We start from the raw sequence: 21102 nt of genomic DNA, 5'->3' as shown, positions 1-21102 counted from the left end.
ATTGACACAGTAATGATAAAGTAACGTTGAACGCCAGCGGTAGAAAGTTTGAATAAAAACTAATCGTTTCTGTCGAATTAAGACGTGGTATTACGGGGTATTAAGCGAACATGGTCTAAATTGCTTTGCGCGAAATTAGGTAGTTACTCTGTGGCATTTGCATGACAAACAGGGGACACAGTGTCTGCTAGCCTAGCTTACCTTGCTGGTTACATTGTAACGACACCTTATTGTCTCCGTTCCAGCCTGGAGCCTTTTATTATTGATAGGCTGGCGACATTGTAACGGACTGGGTACATCTAGGCCTGGTATTAACCCATGAAGGTAGGTACATACGTTGTTACCTTATTGATCAACACTAGGGGTGTGTTCACAATTCGTAACGTTGTTGAAATGTCACGAGAAATTGTTCCACCAGCTTTTAATTTACCACCATGCATCGCAGACAGTGATTGGGTTTATGTATCAAAATAGCATATTTCGTCATCAAATACATTATTACGACTCGGTCTGAACTACTGATTTTACACAGTATTAGTTTACTTACATCTCTGAAGTAACAATCAAAGTAAAGCTATTCTAAAAAGCACAGTCTGTGTTCACGAGTATCAGAGATTCTGGGTGTTTCATTTCCGCTAAATCAGATCCATTTGTTTCACCTTCAATTTCCGGTATTTCTCTTTTAGACATGTTAGAGCTCGAATGTGGTGTGTTTTTGTCTGCTGTGAGTCTGCTGTACATAGCAGGCTCCAATTCTAACACCCTAGTTACCCATTTAGGGAAATGGAAATGTTTGGCAGGAGTCACATCTCAATAAGATCTATGTCCAGAGTGAGCATAACAAATCATATTAACTAGACTAACTGAAAGCACTTGTTTCTCAGTTAGGGTGTGTCCAGGCATGATAAATCAATCAGTTATGAAATGCAATGTGATAGCAGTACAGTGCTACTACTAGGAATGTAGGTTTATAAATAAATGCCAACCATCATGTATTGTTTTTTAACCATGCACATTGATCATTTGTCACAGATGCTCATATTACATACACTCCCAGCGACCCCTCTCTTGATGTGGACCTTGGCCCTCCAGCTGGTTCTCTTTGGGGCGGGGGGCCACGCCAGTGACTACACCAAAAACTGCAAACTGGTCTCAGAATCTGCAGCGGAAGAGAATGTCCTCAGCCAGCTAGAACCACTGACCAACAAAAAGTAAAGAATCACTCATCTCATTGTTTTACTGCACGGTGAAGGAAAACATGTGCTTGTCCGAGGTCAGCTTTGGCTATTAAGGGCTCTGCACACAGCGTGCGATTTCTGTTGCGCGTGAACGTTCCATTTTGAAGTTTGAATGGAAGTCTATGAGAACATACAACAGAAATTGCATCGCACGCTGTGTGCATTGGGATGCGATGTTTTACGATGTTCTCATAGACTTCCATTCAAACTTCAAAATGGAATGTTGACGCGCAACAGAATCGCACGCTGTGTGCAGAGCCCTTTACGCCTGGGCCATACCTCCTCAGGGTATCCACGGTGTCTTGAAAAGTATTAAAAGTTGATAAATCAATTTTGGGAAAATCAAGACCCAGTTAATCAGTATTCAAAAGTCTTATCACGATTTTATGAGGTCTTGAATTTTGTAGGTATTTTTCTGAATTAGACTCTGTCCCAAAGAGTTTGAGTCCTAAAAAACTTTTAATCAAAGTTCGTGAATTTATTCGTTTTATTAAAAAACTGAGATGAATCGGAAATTGTGTTGTATGATAGTGGTCTAGTCTATTGCAAACTAAAAAAAACTGTTAAGTTAAAAGGTTCACTGATGTAAACGGTTACAGCTCGAAGTGGCGGTGAGGTCTGGAAAATTATCGACAAGGTCTTTAAAAAGTCTTAGAAAGGTATTGAAATTAACCTCAAGATTCCTGTATTATATACCCTGCTCCTGCATGAGCTTCGCATGTGGCCCCTCTGAAATGTAAAGGTCGTGGTGCTTTAGCCTACCTTACCCGACTGCATTACTTAATTATCTTGTTTATTAATTCCATTGGTTTGATGCTTTTTCCTCACTGTGTTCTTTTAATGATTTTCCTTGACAGTTTCTCTGTGGCAGTAACAGATGGCGGCGAAAGCTACACCTACCTGTTTCAAGTGTGTGGGGACGTGGGAACCATCAAAGGAGCGGGACTCATTCAGGTGGACAAGGCTGGGAAACAGAAAGCAATCGGCATGTATACCTCGACACAAGCCATCAAAGGAAGTAAGCACGAAGGATCGTTAACATCATCTTTCTTTACTTACTTTGAAAAGTAATGAGGACGTGTGTACAGCACTGGTCAATCATACCTCAACTGGTCAACCCTGACCTCAACTGACTAGCCTAACCCTGTCCTCAACTGACTAGCCTAATCCGGACCCTGACCTCAATTGCTGTTAGCTGATACGCTATATGACGTTTTGGATCATGTTTTGGAGTCTTAGGTGACATTTCAGGACCGATATTGTACATTTAATATGTGGGCCAAATCTGTATGTTGAAAAATTGAAATGAAAAATTTGAAAAACATCTCGCTTAAGTGCCCTTTTGAGTGGCAAAAATTAGAGGATGTGCCCTATTGGCTGCCCTTCCAATGGTCTTAACTTGACCATGTGCACTGATGGGGTCCCATGTTGTGCAGTAAGGTGCCCTTTTTTTCTTTTCGCCCCCCCTGTCCTTCAAACAGCCTGAGTCCGCCACTGGTGTACACTGTACAGTACGGTTCTTTTTTTTTTACATAATTTGTAGGCCTACTAGAGCTTCTGTGCATCTTGTAGTGCCCATGTCCATTTTTATGTTGGAAGGTCCTTTGATACGAGATGTACAGTAAATTTTTCCATCCTTTGTCGAGACCCTCTTCTCACTGTACCGCCGCCTGTCTCTGTCGCCCCCTACAGGTGACTGGGTGATGCTGATCTACAAAGACGGTGAGCCGTACGATTCCCACTGTTCTGATGAGAAGAGGAAAGCCATCATCATGATCTCATGCAATAAAGCAGTATCCAAGGTGAGAGAGAGAGAGAGAGAGAGAGAGAGAGAGAGAGAGAGAGAGAGAGAGAGAGAGAGAGAGAGAGAGAGAGAGAGAGAGAGAGAGAGAGAGAGAGAGAGAGAGAGAGAGAGAGAGAGAGAGAGAGAGAGAGAGAGAGAGAGAGAGAGAGAGAGAGAGAGAGAGAGAGAGAGAGAGAGAGAGAGAGACACACACAGAGACACACACAGACACACACAGACACAGTCAGACCCACAGGGAAGAACAGCCTGAACTAAAGGCGGAATAGCAAGAACGACTGGTGTGACTCTCACACTCATTCCTCCTCTCTATCTATACCTCTCTGTGCCTCTCTCAATATCTCTTTCTCCCTGCACACTACTCCTCCATACTACTACTGTCTCTATCCCAGGAGGCGCTGGAGGTGGTGGTGGAGGAGAGGGACAGAGACACGGACTGTTTCTATCTGTTTGAGTTGGACACCGCAGTGATGTGTCCAGTTGTGCCATCCAAGCTCAGCGCTGGCTCCATACTACTCATAGTGTAAGTAAACTCCTCAAAAAAAGTTCGGAAACGTTATTCTGGTCGATTATTCCTCCCCTTTGATAATACCAATTGGTGTTGTATTTTATATCGTTGGAAAGCCTGATTAGTGGCTATGTGTGGGTAGTGGCCCACACGTAGCCACTAATCTACTATACATACAATAGATTTCTTGCATACTCAAATTTTGCATACTGTACAGTGTGAACGCTCTCGCATACTCAAATCTACGTCATAGTATGAGTAGTATGCTAGTATGCCATTTCGAACACAGCCATCGTTCAATAATTTTTTCCTGTTTCATTCCACTTTATTACACATAACTTTATTTACATATGGACATAAATGTTTAGATTTTTGTCTGGATTGTTTGAGTTAATAATAGAATAGGCTCATTGGAAATTACATTTACTGGACAAAATATTGATGTGTTCAATACTTATTGTACATAACAATATGTGATGGTGTCTCCCTCTCTTATTCCTCCCAGTGGGTTCTCCCTGTTGGCCGTGTACTTAATTGGAGGATTCCTCTACCAGCGATTGGTTGTCGGCGCTAAAGGGGTGGAGCAGTTTCCCAACTATGCTTTCTGGTTAGAAGTTGGCAATCTGACAGCGGTGAGGCCTTTATCTTGAGCGTAGAGTAGTCAGATGGTTTAAATGTTCAATGTAAGTCACATATTAGTTTGGATCCTAGGTGGCTAGCTGCCTTGCAGTTGGGGCAAAACTCAAAACAAGTTATATTTCTAACATACTCATAGAAATAAATTATAATTGTCCTTATGTGACATAGATGTGACTTGTTTAAATGCAGATTTTCTTTGAATAGGAAGTGGATTTTAAACTTCATGTTAAGAAATATTGCGTGTGTGTATTGTGTATGGCACAAAAATCGGAAAACATCAAGATATTAATGTTAGGCCATATTGCCCACAGCCCTATCCTAATGCTATTTTTGCTATTCTCACTCCTTCTGTCTTTCTCTCAGGATGGATGTGATTTTGTGTGCCGGTCACGGGGCAATCGACAGGACCTTCCGACGAACAGGGGTGTATCCACAGAACCCTTGGGGGAGGAGCAAGAAGAGAGAGATGACCACTTGCTTCCTATGTGACCTAATGATGTCAGCAGTAGAAGGGATTTATATCCTGGGTGATGTTTTTGACTGTTTCAGGGGATTGTAAGAAGTATGAAGTTACTGTTAGGCACTGATCTCAGTACAGTGTTGCATTCACATTTATTGATAATGGTTAGGATTTATAAAGAGCAAACTGATACCAAATCTGTGCTTAAGAGCAACTTCTACCTGGAGAGATTAGTATAGAGGTGAGTATACACAGAGAATTTAAAGCTGTGAATTCACAAGATTTACTGAATGCACTGAATTCATCTATTTGGGTCATACCGTAGACTACTTAATTCAACTAGTCTTCAATCAGTTTAATTAAGAAGTAGCAACAAAACCTGGGTTCATTTCTGACCCTACCAAACTCGAGTACCAACCTCTGGACAGAGAGTGATCGCAAAAACAAAATCCCCTATCATATTTGCCACAAAAGGCATATAAACAGACACCTTTTCAGACGACACACACACAACCTGTTACAGTTTCTCTTGCTGAGGGTTTTGTACTGACCCGTAGGTGCTGTAACACTTTATTTGAAGAGCTGCTTATAAACTTTATTAGATTGAATATAACCATACAACTGAGTTATAGATGTATTACCTGTTAATGAATTCAGGTGTTAATGTATTTACTAATGTTGATATATGCACAAGTAAATACCAAATGTCAGTTGTATACTGTTGACAGTCTATAGCTTCTATACCTTCAAATAAAGTGTTACCCCATACTCTACAGCGCAGACCCACAGATGCACTGCTAGGCACACATGTACTTGGTGTTGCTATTTTTAGGTAGGATGTTGACTGGGCCTTGACCAAATGTACTTCTGACCTCTTAGGCTATTTTCCTGATTTTGTCTTGAGCAGGGTTGGGTAAATTCCATTTCAATTTGGCCACTGAAACAAAAATAGTCCTCTAGTTTCGTTTTTTATGTGGATTTTCACATACATTTTCAATTCCGTAATAAAAATGTCAATTGATTTCCTGAATTTAATGGTATTGACCCCAATCCTGACATTGAGTACTGTGACAATTGAGACACTGAAGACTAATTTGACTGATTAAGATTATGGTGATCATGTCGATAATGATGGTATTTGTAATAATGCTGTGATTGATCCTTTATTAGGCAAGAGCAGGCACTTAAGTTTCAACAGTACTTAAGTTACAGCACTTAAGTTTCAACAGTAAAATGGGTGAACTGAAGTAATAAATATAGTCATGAAGCAGAAACCTCTATTATGTATTACATGAAATGTGTGGATGAATATATTTGTTTTCCATTTATTTTATTTTTTTGTTCCTTTGCTACTAATGGTGTACATTTTCTGTACAAAACCTATTAAACCTTGACCCTTGACCCATGCTTAGTTCAACTGAGGTGACACAGCTGAACCAAACTGGATCTGGGTTGGACGGGTACTATTCGATTTGGTCACATTTCAGTTCTGACTGTCTGGCTTTAGTTTATTATGCCATTTGTTCTTGCAGAGGAGGAAGAGTCAGAAAAAAATGGTGTTTGTTTTTCGCTTTTGTATCAAAAAAGAAAACATAAATAAAGTGTATTTGACACAATTATTTGTGTGTGTGTGTGTGTGTGTGTTCTTGCATAGGAGGAGTCGTGGTAATACATGATATGCCATGAGCACCTATTTCTGTTTTTACATTGAGAAGTGTAGACCAAAGAAGAAGTACCGTGAGTTACTCTTTGAAGGGCTGGTATTGTAATGTATGTATTTATAATGATCAATTGTAGATTGTTAGACTGGACCATTGAACAGGAAATGAACGTCAAAGTTGTACGTTGGAGATAATAGGGAATTACTACAGAAAAGCTTATTTGTTAGAAAAATACAGGTTCTGCAATGAGACCATATGATTACTGTAAATATTTTTCCTAAATCATAATCCAATTCGATCCATGACCTGACTAGACAATTCTGATCTAAAAAGTATGTGTAATTTCTCAGATCATTCCTCCGGATCTCTTTATTTTTAAATTTAGTTTATTTAGTTTTTTAAGACATTGGCTGAAACAATTTCAACAAGACGGAAAAATTGGCTGGAATATGTCAACTCTTTTATACAATTTGTGAAGTAAATTCAAATGTAAAATACATTTCTGTAGTTTAGCTAATGTTTCCTAATGCACAACATCACATAAGTCAAATTATTATTAATTCAACATAACTTCATACAGCATGGCATGGGTCCTGAGTAACACTATTCCCCATAGTTGCCTGAGCTCTTCTCTTATACCATTTTTATTTTTTGAATAGGGTTTTAACTTTTGTTTTTTGTTCTATTTTAGGTTGTTGTTATTGTTTGTTGGTCTGCTTCACTTTGTTTTCTGTGCAGTGTGCTTGAGTTTGAGAAAGGCGCTTTTAAATTCTATTATTATTATATTATTATATATAATATTATTAAGTCCTGTTAACATATTAAGTCCTGTGGACAAGACTGGGGAACAAATCAAAAACATGTGGCCTTTCAACTGTCGTATATTTTTACACATATTAATAGCCTTCTTATATAACGTATATCTTACACATATATTAACGTATATTTTTACACATTACATGTATATATATATATATATACATACATATTATTACAGATGATCGCGGGGAGATTTGAGAAGCAATTGTCGCACATGCGCAGACACACACACACGAACATGCACGCCCCCAAGGGTATAGGCCAATCAGAGGCCTAGAAGGAAGGATCACGATTGGCCAAGAACATACTGTGATGTGATTGGCTGAGAGACCGCTATAAAACCAGGAACACAGAGATTTCTGTCTGTTTCTGTCTTCCTCTCCCCACGTCGTGACTGTTTTGTGTGTAAACCTGATCCTGTAATCTGAGGACCCGATCTTGTCTTTTTTGAATAAATACTCTTAAACTTTGGCCAGGAGTTTTTACCTCATTTTTGATCACCAAACAGAGAAAAGAGACTACACAACCATGTCAGAGAGTTCATTTGAGGTGATTTTGAAGGTTTCTTTGTTCCCCAATCACTCCCATTGTTTGTTGTTTTTTTGGTGACCTATCCCTATCGCTCCAAATCCAGGATTCCCCAACTAGTCACAGTACTGTTTACTTATTACTTAATAAGTCAATATTCTCATTCGCTTGAGTGGTGGTTCACTTACAAAATTCTGTGTTAAAGAATTGAGTGTTCGCTCCTGAATCCTGAAGCGATGGGTGTCTGCATTTTTGTCATGCTCTACAATGCTACAATGTAGCATCAAATCAGAATAAACTCAGCAAGCAACACATCCTTTCATATATCATTCATTTGTCTTTTTCATACAGATTGTACATACACAATCTTGGATATGGATATGCTCCCTTTTTATGATTTTGTGTTTTTTGTATGATGAGTTATCCTATCTAATAGTACAGGATAGGTGGAATTTTATTATCACATTTTATTTATATTAAAAACATGTTTTTAGTGTCTATGATAAATTAATACCATTCAACCTTGTTAAAAATACACATACACAAAAGATGTCACATCATTTTGTTATGGAGATGTTACGTTCTTGTCTCTAGGGTGAAACTTCATCAAAATAAAAAGAGTCACTATGTAATATCTGTAAGTATAACATGACTATAAAGATCAAAACTCAAAGTAACAACAAAATCTAGTCAAAGTATCAACAAAAATCTCTTATCAACTCAATAATCAGGGTACCACAAAATCTCTACACAAAGTATCAACTAAATCTTAACAGAACAAAAATGACATCTCACAAAGTAAACCAACCACATGGAATACAAACACAAGTGGTGGACACAACAGCTGATGGTGATTGTGGCTGATTGCCTCTTTTTTTGTAATCAGTATTTTATTGAATTTTTCAATAAACACATTTCTTGACTTATACAACTTTTGTATAAAATGGTAACAATATCACCGAATAAGTCTTGCTGTCAACAAACAGAAATAATACAGAGAAAATAACTAAATATAGAATAAATAAAAAAATAAATAAAAATAAAAAAGCACCCATAGATTACATTCATCACTCATCCAATTTGTCAACTTAAGTCTTACTACCGACTAGCAATATATCCCAAGTAGCCTCCCCATTTTGCTGTGTATTGTTCTGTTCTGTCCATAGAACTGAAGGACATTTGTTCGTATGCTGCCACCTTTGCCAACTCCATAAGCCATTCCTGGAAAGACGGCTCCCCTGCGTTCCTCCAGTGTCTCATAATAATTTGTTTTCCAACCATTATACTGGTCTGAATAAATTCTGCAGCTCCACATAGAGATGTCATGTGGATGTGGCTGATTGTCTTTTAACCCCAGAGGTCGATGTGACGATTGGCTGATCTGGCCCAGGTGACCCCTGCTGGTTGGTGGTTGATATTGTTTGGTGTATCCAAAAGGGTGGAGCTCCTGGAGCAGGAAGACTCTCTCCTAATTGACACATTTAAAGAGAAACACACACACACAGACACACACACACACACACACACACACACACACACACAGAACAACCAGAATAACCAGAACAGGCACTACTACAGACACAAAGACATACATACACACACATAGACAGACAAGGCCAGGCTACTGACAGCCGTCACAGAGATTGAGTTCCCCTCTGAAATATGATGTTAAGCAGGGATAAGTATCGAGCCAGCACCACCTCCTGGCAGAGGGTCTTCAGCTCCCCGATCTGGGCCTGGATGGAGGGCTCAATCCGCAGGTAATTCCAGAGGAAGTCCCTGGGAGGGTTCCCTCCCTGGTGGTAGTGTCTCACTACCATCACTGCCCTCTTCATCTGAGGGGAGTTCTTCACCTCCGCCTCCCTGTTCAGAATGTACATGTAGGTCTGGACCTGGAAGCTGTACTCATGAGTTTGGTCTATTTTTGCACGGTCAGTGTAAGGGATCTTGGTGACTAGCTTCCCGACCATGTCACCCGTGGTGCCCTTGCACTCGATCACAAGCTGCTCACATGTCTCGCGTGCAGTCCTTTTGCAGTTTTTTCCAAAACGTTCGGATGTCTGGATCTTGGCCAGGAAATCTAACCTCCCGGTGAGAAACCCGCAATCCACCTGGTTTCCCTTGGTGTACGACGTTCCTGTTCTTAGCTCTCCTAACTCGTGAAAGAATTTCAGCATCTCCAACTCGTCTGCTTTATTCGCAAAATACATACCGAACCTCCTAGGTGTTCCAGGTGTTCCTTCCTTCTCCCAGAGGCCTGACTCGTCTGAATACTCTCTGCGCTCAAGGTCGACCACATTGACTCTGGTTCCCTCGGTCAGTTTGGGAGAGTCCTTCCCAACCTCCAATCTCACCCAACTCCTGGTGGCAGCAGTGGCATACATTGGGGGTGTTGAGATGGCTATGTCCATGTACTCATGCCTCAGTTTGAACCTGCGGCTTGTGTTGTTTGTGTTCTCCTTCCATTGTCCCCTACGTTGTTGTTCGTCGTCCTCCTTGTCAAAGAAGAGGATTCTGGTGATTTGGAGGACCTGGCCATCCTTCATCAACCCCAGACAGCGTTTGACCTCCCGACAGGGCAGCCGGGGAACGGTTTTGAATCGGAAGAGGAAGTTCTCCAGGTCAGGGAGGATGGTTTTGGCATCCTGGATGCTGCTGTCTGTGTTAGCGAGGTTAATCACTTTCTGGGTTAAAACACCCGGAGGGAGTCTTACTCGTAGAGATTTCAGCAGTTGGAGGTAGTCTTGCTGGGTTAGATTTCTACTCCTCTCGTCTGTTACAGCCAGCCCTCTGCTCCCACTGTCTCTCACACTTCTCACACCCGGCTCCTTCTTGCCTCCACCTCTTTTCCCTATTTTCAGTTCTTCCTCTCTAATGTCTGGTCCACCATCTCCTCGGCCAAGGCTATCTTTATTAACAGTTATCACTTTTGATGGGAGAGGAGAGTCTCTGTCTCCTCTCCCTGCTCCCACTCTGGCTCCCCTCTTTCCAACACCTGCCTTTGCCCCAGCGACTTGCCTCCCTCTACCACCATTATTCACATTCACTCGTAATTCCTCTCCATGGTTGTCTTCCCGACCAAGGCCACCATTTTCTACTCTTACCGCTCTCTCCCTATCTTTATTAACAGTTATCACTTTTGATGGGAGAGGAGACTCTCTGTCTCCTCTCCCTGCACCCACTCTGCCTCCCCTCTTTCCAACACCTGCCTTTGCCCCAGCGACTTTCCTCCCTCTACCACCATTATTCACATTCACTCGTATTTCCTCTCCATGGTTGTCTCCCTGACCAAGGCCACCATTTTCTACTCTTACCACTCTCTCCCTATCTTTATTAACAGTTATCACTTTTGATGGGAGAGGATAGTCTCTGTCTCCTCTCCCTGCTCCCACTCTGCCTCCCCTCTTTCCAACACCTGCCTTTGCCCCAGCGACTTTCTCTATTTTCAGTTCTTCCTCTCTAATGTCTGGTCCACCATCTCCTCGGCCAAGGCTATCTTTATTAACAGTTATCACTTTTGATGGGAGAGGAGAGTCTCTGTCTCCTCTCCCTGCTCCCACTCTGCCTCCCCTCTTTCCAACACCTGCCTTTGCCCCAGAGACTTTCCTACCTCTACCACCATTATTCTCACTCACTCGTAATTCCTCTCCATGGTTGTCTCCCTGACCAAGGCCACCATTTTCTACTCTTACCGCTTTCTCCCTATCTTTATTAACAGTTATCACTTTTGATGGGAGAGGAGAGTCTCTGTCTCCTCTCCCTGCTCCCACTCTGGCTCCCCTCTTTCCAACACCTGCCTTTGCCCCAGCAACTTTTCTCCCTCTACCACCATTATTCACATTCACTCGTAATTCCTCTCCATGGTTATCTCCCTGACCAAGGCCACCATTGTCTACACTTACCGCTCTCTCCCTCACTCCACTTCCCCATTCCTTTTTTTCCTTAGTTTGGGTTCCTCTCTCGGTGACCTTTCCTATTTCGCCAAAACGTGCTACACCTCCTCTTCCCTTCCACTCTCGCTCTTTTACTTCTTTGTTTCCCATTCTAAGTGATCTAGAAATTACTTCAACTGGTTAATCGAGATGTAGAAGGAAAATAAACAAGACAGCAAAGTAGCTCACAGTTGAATGGTAATGTGTGTGTGACTGAAATGACTGTCCCCGACAAGCCTCAACATTGACAAACAGAGTTATGAGTATCCGCCCACTATTTCACAATCTTCTTTTGGCAATATACTAGCAAGACAACATGGGCGTAACTGATTACTGTACGTCAGAGAGTCCTAGTGTTAGGTGTGCACCTGCCATTACCAACAGAAATGTCATTAAATATACAAAAAATATTTTCCCTTCATAATTGTCAACAATAATGGCTTCAAGTTATCTTATGAGACAAAATAAGTGTCATACAAATGAAATACAGCAAGCAAGGATGTCATTTTCCAGGGGGGTTCTAGACTTTGGGGAGTTTTGGAGTTTCTGGAATTTCTTAACTTTTATCAGAGCAGACTGTAGCAGTAAGATATAGATAAATACAGTGTGGCCTGTGGTGGTCCAGTGGTCTAGCACTGTGGTCTACAGTGCCAATGCCATATGTTGGCATGGGTTCAAATCCGGCCCATGCCCTCTCTCCCTTCTTCTCAGTACTTTCCTGTCTGTCTTCACTATCTCTGTCAAATAAAAGGAAACATACCAGTGGGACTGCCCCACTCTTTCCCAGTGTTCTATGCCCTTTATTTGCTTTCTGATCAAATACAGTGGACAGTATCATGAGCCACACCTATAAAGCCCTACATTGCTGACTGACTGCGTTCGTCCCCACCTTAGCTCCCACCGTTGAGACAAGAATAGCATAGTTTAGTTATTATGTTATGGCATATATGGGAGCACCTCCCACTGTATCTCGTAGTGGAGGATTGTTCAGGGAGGGATAATGATGATGTCCTGAGTGGTTGCGTGTCTGTGGAATATCTTGTTATGTATTGACTGATTAAGGAGAATCTTATAATTCAAATTCACCAACTCTCTCTCTCTCTCTCCTGTACTGTTACAGACACATTTCCCATAATACTAAATAGGGCAGGCCTGTCATGTAAAAGTAATTGCATAAGTACAGAAAAACATTTTGTTTCTTCTATTTTATGGAATCTGATTATCAGTGTTAAATGTTTAGTGGACCTTACTACCAACAAGAACAAATTTGAATTCTTCAATTATAGAATTATACATAAGGTGGAGGCTCTAGTCTAGTCTAAACCAGTGTTATTATTATAGAATGAATGAATAACTCTGCACTGCACTTTATATACAGCACTATCCATGCACTGTCTGTCCTGTGTTGTCCTGTTTTTGCCTGTTTTTGCATTTGTATTTGTACTTGTTTTGTTCATGTATACATGTGAAAAAAGCATAAATGCACCTTCTGTAAATGCCAAAACAAATTCCTATATTTGTCAAGCATAATGGCAATAAACGTTATCTGAATCGGAATCTGAATCTGAAGCTATTTCTAATAGTGTCAACGACGTCATGATTTTTCGCGCCGGAAAGGGAATGGTAAACAGTGAGAGGGGAGGGGGCGGAGCTTTCACTCATCTGGCAAAGCTCACCGTTGTTTGGCTTTTTTGCAGAGAAATATTCCCTATAAAAACCTGAAAAGCAGCAATACATTCCCCTCAAATATCAAATGCACAACAACCTTACCGAAAACAGCTTCGAGTTTATAATAATCAGGACAAAAAGAAAGGTCTAGACGGGAGGTGAGTGGATGTATTTGGACGGATGTCTTTGCAGATAACTTATTAGCTCTAGCTAGCTAGGTGGCTATGCTAACGACGTTGATGATAATAGATAGGCTGCTACACATTGTTGCTGTTTGTTTACCACCTGTGATCTGATATTTGTGTAACCAAATCAAGATTGACTTTCACTATTTAAACTCCATCAACTAAATTGGATCACAGCTGTTGAATAACGTCATTGTAATATATTCTATATCTAAGGTGACCACACTTCTATGGTCCCTCCATGTTGTCCAGTTTCCCCCCGCATCCCTGCCCATCTATCATCTTGTGACAGCTGAGCCACCGTAGGCTACGATCAATGAGAAATTAACCGCATTGCATGGTTACGGTTACCTAAGACTAGTTTAGTTTAGTTTAGTTTGTTTATTAAGCACACAAGAAATTGTGCAAGGCGAGAACGAAGCCCAGAAGGCTTGTACAGAGTTCCACTCCACGTCAATATCAATGTTTCAAATAAAAATCAAGGGACACTTACTGCACGTCAATAGGAGAAAAGAAACCACAAACAAAATCATATCCATCGGGCAGAAAGGTAGGATAACACATACAAACACACAAGAAAGAAAAAAACTGAAAATAGGTAAGATTAGTAAAAAAATAAACATAGATGTCCATCTTGCCCACCTTTCAACGGGAAAAGCACTACCGGTAATATAAAATAAACAGCTCATAACGAGATTAGATATTTTTTCAGTTGCTTTTTGAAAGCCGATCGAGGTGTTGATCTCAGTGGCGAGCTCAAGGTGTTCCAGATTCTCGGACCTCTATAACAAATGTTGAATTGGTGGCTAGAAGTTCGACAGAACTAGGCCTAGACTTGTAAACTGCAGCCAGAACAACGCAGCGCAACAACAAAGTTTGTCAAAGTGTCACAGGTTTTGGTATTTTGGGTTGTTCAACGTGTTGATAATGCAATGTTCATTGTCGAATTGTCAACATAGTTGTTTGTTGACCATAACAAATAGCAGCATAACCAAACCATGTGAAATAGATAAAGAACTACATCATGATATTGCTCGTGATTTCCTTTCTTGTCAAAGCACTTAGCTATGCCTATCCTTTTGCAGTGCCTTCTGTTAGACAGGAGTGAGTCACTGAATGTTTGGATGTTTTGATACGTGTTGTTTTAGTGGTCTTTTTTATTTTTATTTTTATTTTTTACAGAGAGCATGGATGCAGGTGAAGAGCAGAACACGGGCTCGACCAATGGGAACGCTCCCGCGGGTGGGAACTCCCGCCCACCTCAGATAGCCCATATGTCTCTGTATGAGAGACAAGCTGTGCAGGTCAGTATTGGTAGTCGTGAGAGGTAGAGAATGAAGAAAGAGTGTGTGTGTGTGTGTGTGTGTGTGGTGTGTGTGGTGTGTGTGCTGCGTGTGTTGCGTGTGTGTGTGTGTGTGTGTGTGTGTGTCGGCTCTTTCTAACCTGTTGGGAGAACCACCTGCATTAATGAATAGGATTTTAATGCTGTTTATGATTGTTGTTGTTGTTTATCTCTAGGCACTACAGGCACTCCAGAGACAGCCGAATGCAGCTCAGTACTTTCAGCAGCTCATGCTGCAACAACAGATCAACAGTGCTCAACTCCACAATCTTGCCGCGGTACAACAGGTAGGCCTACTAACTCCGCACTCAGACAGGTAAAAGCAGTACACAAACGGGTAACTCCCACTTTTAACATCCAGACACGACATACAATACAACTGCACAATAGATAGCACAACAACGGTTTACAGGTCAGACAACGGTCCCACAGGTAACATAGTGGCTCTCATCACCCTTTTTTTTCCTCCTTTTTTTTCTCCTTTTTTTTTTTATCAGGCCACACTCGCTGCTAGCCGCCAGTCTAACTCCCCCAACAACAGCGTCTCTCAAGCCACCACCACTGTAAGTTTTCACTGTCATAATCATGAGATATGATACTTATGATAGATATGTATTACAACATTACATTATAAATACTCATTTTGGCAATAGGTTGAATTGTACTCGATAGCCAGTGTGTTTTTCTATGTAGATACAATCGCTTTATTACAGTACTGTACATAATACTGCAAGTTGCATATTTTCATTTGACAGGAAATCATAACAGACTTGGCTCCTTGGCTGATCAGTGCAATGACTGTTATTAAAACGGGATGTAAACATAACGCCTCTCTCACAGGTCAACCTAAGCACCACCTCTGCAGGAGGGACTATGACCAATCCCCGCCCCCTCGGCCCTGCCACTTCTGCAACATCATCAGCTCTTAGCCAATCAGTGCTGCTGGGCGGGAACTCTGCGGGGCAAGGGCAGATGTACCTGAGAGTGAGTTTAACGCTCGTCACTGTGGCATGTGTGATTACATAGGGAGGTTGTTTGACTGTTAAGAAAGTCAGTGTCTCTTATCCCAGCATAGATCCCCTGGTGGTTCAGTTGTTGATCTCTTCAGTTTGGTTTGTCCATTTCTTTTACATTATGTGTTTTGAGGAAGTAGAGCAGACAAGAAGAGATCATATCATGATCTTCAGATCATTGAGATCTTGAAGCACTAAACAGTCTGATCTACTCTCTGACCCTCCAGGTCAATCGCTCTCTCAGGGCTCCCCTTGCCCCTCAACTCATCTTCATGCCCGGAAACACAGCAACGGCTGCTGTAGCAACTGTTGCCCAGCAACAGCCTCAGCAACAGCCTCAGCAACAACAACAGCAACAGCAGCAGCAGCAGCAGCAGCTACAACAACAGCAAGAAGTCCCTCCCAACGCCAGTGCCCAATCAGACAACGACCAGGTATGGGACCAAGTTGTGTGAGAAATGTGTCTTATCAATTGTCCTCTTTTTTGTATTGTCTTTTACAAAATGCATAATGTTCTACATAATGTCTTGTCTCTCTCTATCTTCCTACACACGCCCGCCTGTCCTCAATCCCTTCTGACCCGACGACCTCTCTTCCCCTACCCGCCAGGTGCAGAACCTGGCCCTACATTGCATCTCCACTCCCAGGGTGGCCGCTGTGAAGTCTGAGTTTCCTGACCGGAAAGACGCAGGTTAGAGAGTAGAAACAAGGTTCCTCCTCTGTTCAAATCAAAAGCCCTCTCTCTCTCTCTCTCCTCAGTCTGGTTAACAGAGCATCTCTCTCTCTCTCTCTCTCTCTCTGTCTTTTTGTATCTCTCTCTCTTAGCCAACTACTCTCTTGGTCAACAACAGCAACCACAGCAGCAGCAGTTCTCTCACCCGAACACAGCACAGCAGCAGCAGCAGCAGCAAATGCAGTCACAACAACAACAACAAATGGCCAACAAGATGACCAACTACACCCATCCTACCGCCACCAGTCTTCCCAGTATGAACGCCAAGAGTGGGAACCAGACCAACATGGCTCCCACACCCGCCGCCTCCATCCCTCCCACCTCCTCCCCCTCTCCTACGCACCCTCTCTCCCAGCTGCTGTGTCAGGCCCGAGTTACTCCCGCCGCCACGGTGACACACATCCTGGTCCCCACCTCTAACGTTACTTCCCCCAACCAGAGCTACCTCGGCTCCCTCGGTTCCATGACCCCCAAATCCAACGTCAACACCCAGACCTTAGTGGTGCAACCACTCCAGCAGTCCAACACTAACACAGACAAGGGCCCTGTGCCCATACAACCCAAAACCACACAGGGCCACCGCTTACCTGTCCAGCTGCCCCCTCGCCACCCTCCGCCCATTCTCCCCGCCCCACCCAACAACAACGCCCAGCACAACCCCGGGGGACACCACCCACCCCATGTCCCCGTCCAGATGGTCGGAGCCAGGCAGGGCTTCATAGGAAACCCCCAGGCTATGGCTCTGACGCAGGCCCGAGGTTGCAGTGCCCAGGATAACGGCAACACTAGCAACGCCAACACAGCCTCGACTGGCCCCAGCGGCAACACCATGGTAAGCCACCTTAGAGTGGGAAGGGAGTTGGGATGGGGGGGGAGTATTCCTGGTATATATTTTAACGGATCAGTCAGTGAAAGAGAGTCCACTCAACAGTTTATGAATCGTCTGGCTCAGTTGGGTAGGCAAGGTTGTTTTGAGAAGACATTATGTCCCCCTGGCCGAAGCTGGGATGAACTAGACTAGAGGTTAGGATGAGAGTAGATGGTGCTGATCTTGCACTCCTTTCCTTGTTCCGTTAGACAAAGCAAACGATTGGCTCTCTGAAGAGGAAGTCGGAAACGGATGCCACCAATGAGATGGCGGTAGAACCCTCACAGCTCGGCTGTCCACCAATGAGAGATTCTGCCCCACCTCTCTCTCCCGCCCCCACGCTGGACTCTGGTAGGATGTGTTATTTGTTTGTCCAAAAACTGCCTTATTTGAGAACCTCACCATAGTAACAAAACTCTGCCTAAATAGTTGTCTGAAGTTATCTGTCCTTGTGTACCTGTACTGTACAAGGCTGTGTGTTTGATACAATGTTTAGTTGTAAATCTTCATGATTTTATATGAGCTAATATTCTTTATAGATCCCAATCCCAAGTTCTGAAATTGAGATTGATTGATTGGTTCGGTGTAAAAAGACACTCAAACACTCAACCCCATTTGCCTGCCTCTCACTCTTTCTGTTTCTCCCTCTCTTTTTCCATCTCCCTCCTCAGCCCCTGACCTCCCCACCACCTTCTCCTCTCCCCCCACCCTGTCCCTGTCTCTTCCCCTGGCTCGAGGGCCCGGAGGGCAGGGAGACAGAGCCCCTCTCCCCCAGGCGGTGGTCAAACCTCAGGTCCTCACTCACCTCATAGAGGGCTTTGTGATCCAGGAGGGAGCAGAACCCTTCCCTGTGAGTACATTCATCCGTAGCTTACCAAGTCTCATCCTGTTCTTGTTCAGGGTGTCCGCGGTGTCTTGAAAAGTATTAAAAGTTGACAAATCCATTTTGGGAAAATCAAGACCCTTAATAAGTATTAAAAAGTCTTATCACGATTTTATGAGGTCTTGAATCTTTTGGGTATTTTTCTGAATTAGACTCTGTCCAAAGAGTTTGAGTCCTAAACACTTTTAGTAAAAGTTCGTGAATTTATTCGTTTTATTAAAAAACAAAGATGAACCGGAAATTCTGTTGTATGATAGTGGTCTAGTAGTCTATTGCAAACCAAACTGTTAAGTTAAAGGTGTCACTGATGTAAACGGTTACAGCTCCAAGTGGCGGTGAGGTCTGGAAAAATATTGACAAGGTCTTTATAAAGTCTTAGAAAGGTATTGAAATTAACCTCAAGATTCCTGTATATACCCTGTTGTTAATAGCAGCACCTATCATTCTCTGACTCCTCCTCTTTCCCTTTGATTGACAGGTGACTGGGCTAATGAAGGAGCGGTCAGAGGGGCCTTTTGCCATGGCCGGTCACAAGACTGGTCGATCAGAAAACGGAGGTCCTGCAGGTTAGTGTTTGTATAATGTGTGCTCTATATACTGTTGTAGTTTTATATCAAATGTGCTGAGAATTGAAGTCTGTCTCTCTACATTCTGGGAAGTCGAGCACGAAGGAAGGCCTTCCCTTCCTGTAAGAGATGTGCCAATAAGCTTTTTGACGTCTGAGCTCATGTAACGTCGCTTAATAAAAGGCCTCATTTGAGCCAATTGAATTAAGCTCTTCGTGCTTTTATATTACTACTGAATCTACTAAGAATCAATTAAAATCCTCTACAATACGCTCTAGCTTGTCAGTTTATAATCAGTTTTGTTTAATTGAACACCTTTTTTCTCTATGAGGATGATAGACACATTATTTCATGATTAACGGTATAAAAAAATTATCCTTACCTAAACATGTCGCCGCTGCAATCTACCGTATACACTTATCTTACCTGTGCTACACAATTATGCTATGGTATAGCTCTTCACGGTATCTCTGTCCTCTCTCCCTCTCCCCAGTGTTAAAGTGTGAATACTGTGAGAGCATCGCTCCAGCCAGTCAGTTCAGAGGCTCTAAGAGGTTCTGCTCCAAGACCTGTGCCAAGAGGTAGGAGTTCTGCTCCACTTGACTCTGTCCTTTGTTTCTCTAGCTGTATTGTTTTCTCAAGTCCTGTGTTTCACATTTGGATGTGCCGTAATTCCTCTTTTTTTTTTTTTCTCCTCCCTCACCTTCCAGATACAACGTGAGCTGCAGTCACCACTTCCGTACCAGCAGAGGGCGAGCTTCCTCAGGGCCACCTGGTCCTCCTGCACCCCCAGACAACATTGTCAGGCGGAGGGGTCCTCGCAGGAGCAGCTCGGAGATTGCCTGCGCTAAGATAGCAGGCAGACACCTGCCAGTCAAGGAGGTGAGACTGGGGGCGCTTAGGTGGCGTAGCGTTGACCATGTAACCGCAGGGTCCCCGGTTCGATTCTGGCGGGGGACATATCCTGCATGTCATCCCTCCTGTCTCTCTCACCCATCCTTCCTGTCTAAATCTCTACTATATCTGTTAAAAAAAAATGAAAAATATGAGTGGGACTGCCCCACTCAGAAAAAATAACGTAAAAAAATAAATAAAGGAGGTGAGACTGGTCATTCAAAGCACAGAGCAATGGCTTTCAATGTACGCTGGATCTCTTAGATTTCTATATGCAATAGCTTGAAAGTAAGGCGAAAGTCGAAAACTTGACTTCCATGAAGCGTAATGTTGAACACTGCTTTCTCATTGGTCGTTATGTCTGACATTGTTTTCATTGGCTCCAGTGTCGTTCTGAGTCCAGTCGCTCGGAGGACGCGTCGAGCTGTGACGGGGAAGAGGAGGAGGAGGAGGAGGAGGAAGACTCCCCGTCCCTCTCCCTCTCCCCCAGCTCCTCCCTCTCAGGGCCAAGGCCCGCCCACTGCGGACCCCAAATGGACAGCTCGGCCCCTAGCAGTCTTCCATTGGACAGTGCCAACTTCCTGCCTGGCAGCCCCGCCCACTGGGGCGTGGAGGAAGTCTGCAGTTTCATCTCTTCACTGCAAGGTCCGTGTCCGTTGATTGGTTGGTCTAATTAAACATGGTTTATCTCCCAGCAACGGTTGTCCATGTAACTTGTATACGAGTGCCAGGTAGAGCTGTGGTTGTGTATGCCCTGCTGTCTATTTACTTTCTCTCTACTTCCTGTTTTTTGCCCAGGTTGTGAGGAGCTGGCGGCCCACTTCCTGTCTCAGGAGATAGACGGACAGGCTCTGCTGCTGCTCCGAGAAGAACACCTCATCTCCACCATGAACATCAAACTAGGACCCGCTCTCAAGATCTGTGCCTCCATCAACAGCCTACGAGACTGAGTGAGGATGTACAAGAAAAGAGGTATATACTACCATATACTTCTAACTAAAGACCTGCATCAGCAACATACAAGCCTGAGATGGAGACATAGGGAGTGGAGAAAGGGAGGGGGGGGGGGGGCAGAGGGAAAAAGGAAAGGGGAGATGGGGTTTAAGAATAGTGGTGCAACTCATCTTCATCATTAACATTTAATCAGTTACAAAATAAAGAGGATGATGGAGAGGAGGGGTAGATATGGGGGGGGTCGGGGGAGAAGGAGGAATAGGGTAAAGGAGAGGGATTTGCTTTGACTTTCCTGGACATTGAATGTGCAAACAAATGTTGTTCTGTTAGTTACGTATGAGTGGGGAGCATGGAGGTCTGATAATCTGTCTTTGGAGTATCCATGTTTGTGGAGAGAAACTATGAATGAT

General features: G+C 43.1%; 2 protein-coding genes across 2 annotated transcripts; both read left to right on the top strand.

Annotated features, from left to right (window-relative positions):
* On the top strand, positions 1–6265 carry m6pr (mannose-6-phosphate receptor (cation dependent)). The gene is made up of 7 exons (XM_080540229.1): positions 1–324; positions 1033–1211; positions 2096–2256; positions 2931–3040; positions 3432–3562; positions 4053–4179; positions 4550–6265. Exons 1-7 carry the CDS (start codon positions 319–321, stop codon positions 4673–4675), a joined length of 840 nt encoding a protein of 279 aa, XP_080396355.1. The 5' UTR covers positions 1–318; the 3' UTR covers positions 4676–6265.
* A 7033-nt stretch (positions 6266–13298) lies between these two features.
* Positions 13299–20753, top strand: phc1 (polyhomeotic homolog 1). Its single transcript, XM_080540198.1, has 15 exons — positions 13299–13412; positions 14622–14743; positions 14958–15068; positions 15279–15344; positions 15622–15765; positions 16022–16228; positions 16404–16485; positions 16620–17359; positions 17605–17746; positions 18067–18245; positions 18757–18844; positions 19338–19425; positions 19555–19726; positions 20125–20383; positions 20537–20753. The coding sequence occupies exons 2-15, from the start codon at positions 14627–14629 to the stop codon at positions 20686–20688; spliced, it is 2547 nt and encodes an 848-aa protein (XP_080396324.1). The 5' UTR covers positions 13299–13412; positions 14622–14626; the 3' UTR covers positions 20689–20753.
* Positions 20754–21102: the final 349 nt, after the last annotated feature.

The sequence above is a fragment of the Nansenia antarctica genome (assembly GCF_963989245.1).
Source record: "Nansenia antarctica genome assembly, chromosome: 10".
In the NCBI taxonomy this organism is placed as follows: domain Eukaryota; kingdom Metazoa; phylum Chordata; class Actinopteri; order Argentiniformes; family Microstomatidae; genus Nansenia; species Nansenia antarctica.
This window is presented reverse-complemented; position numbering and strand designations above follow the sequence as displayed.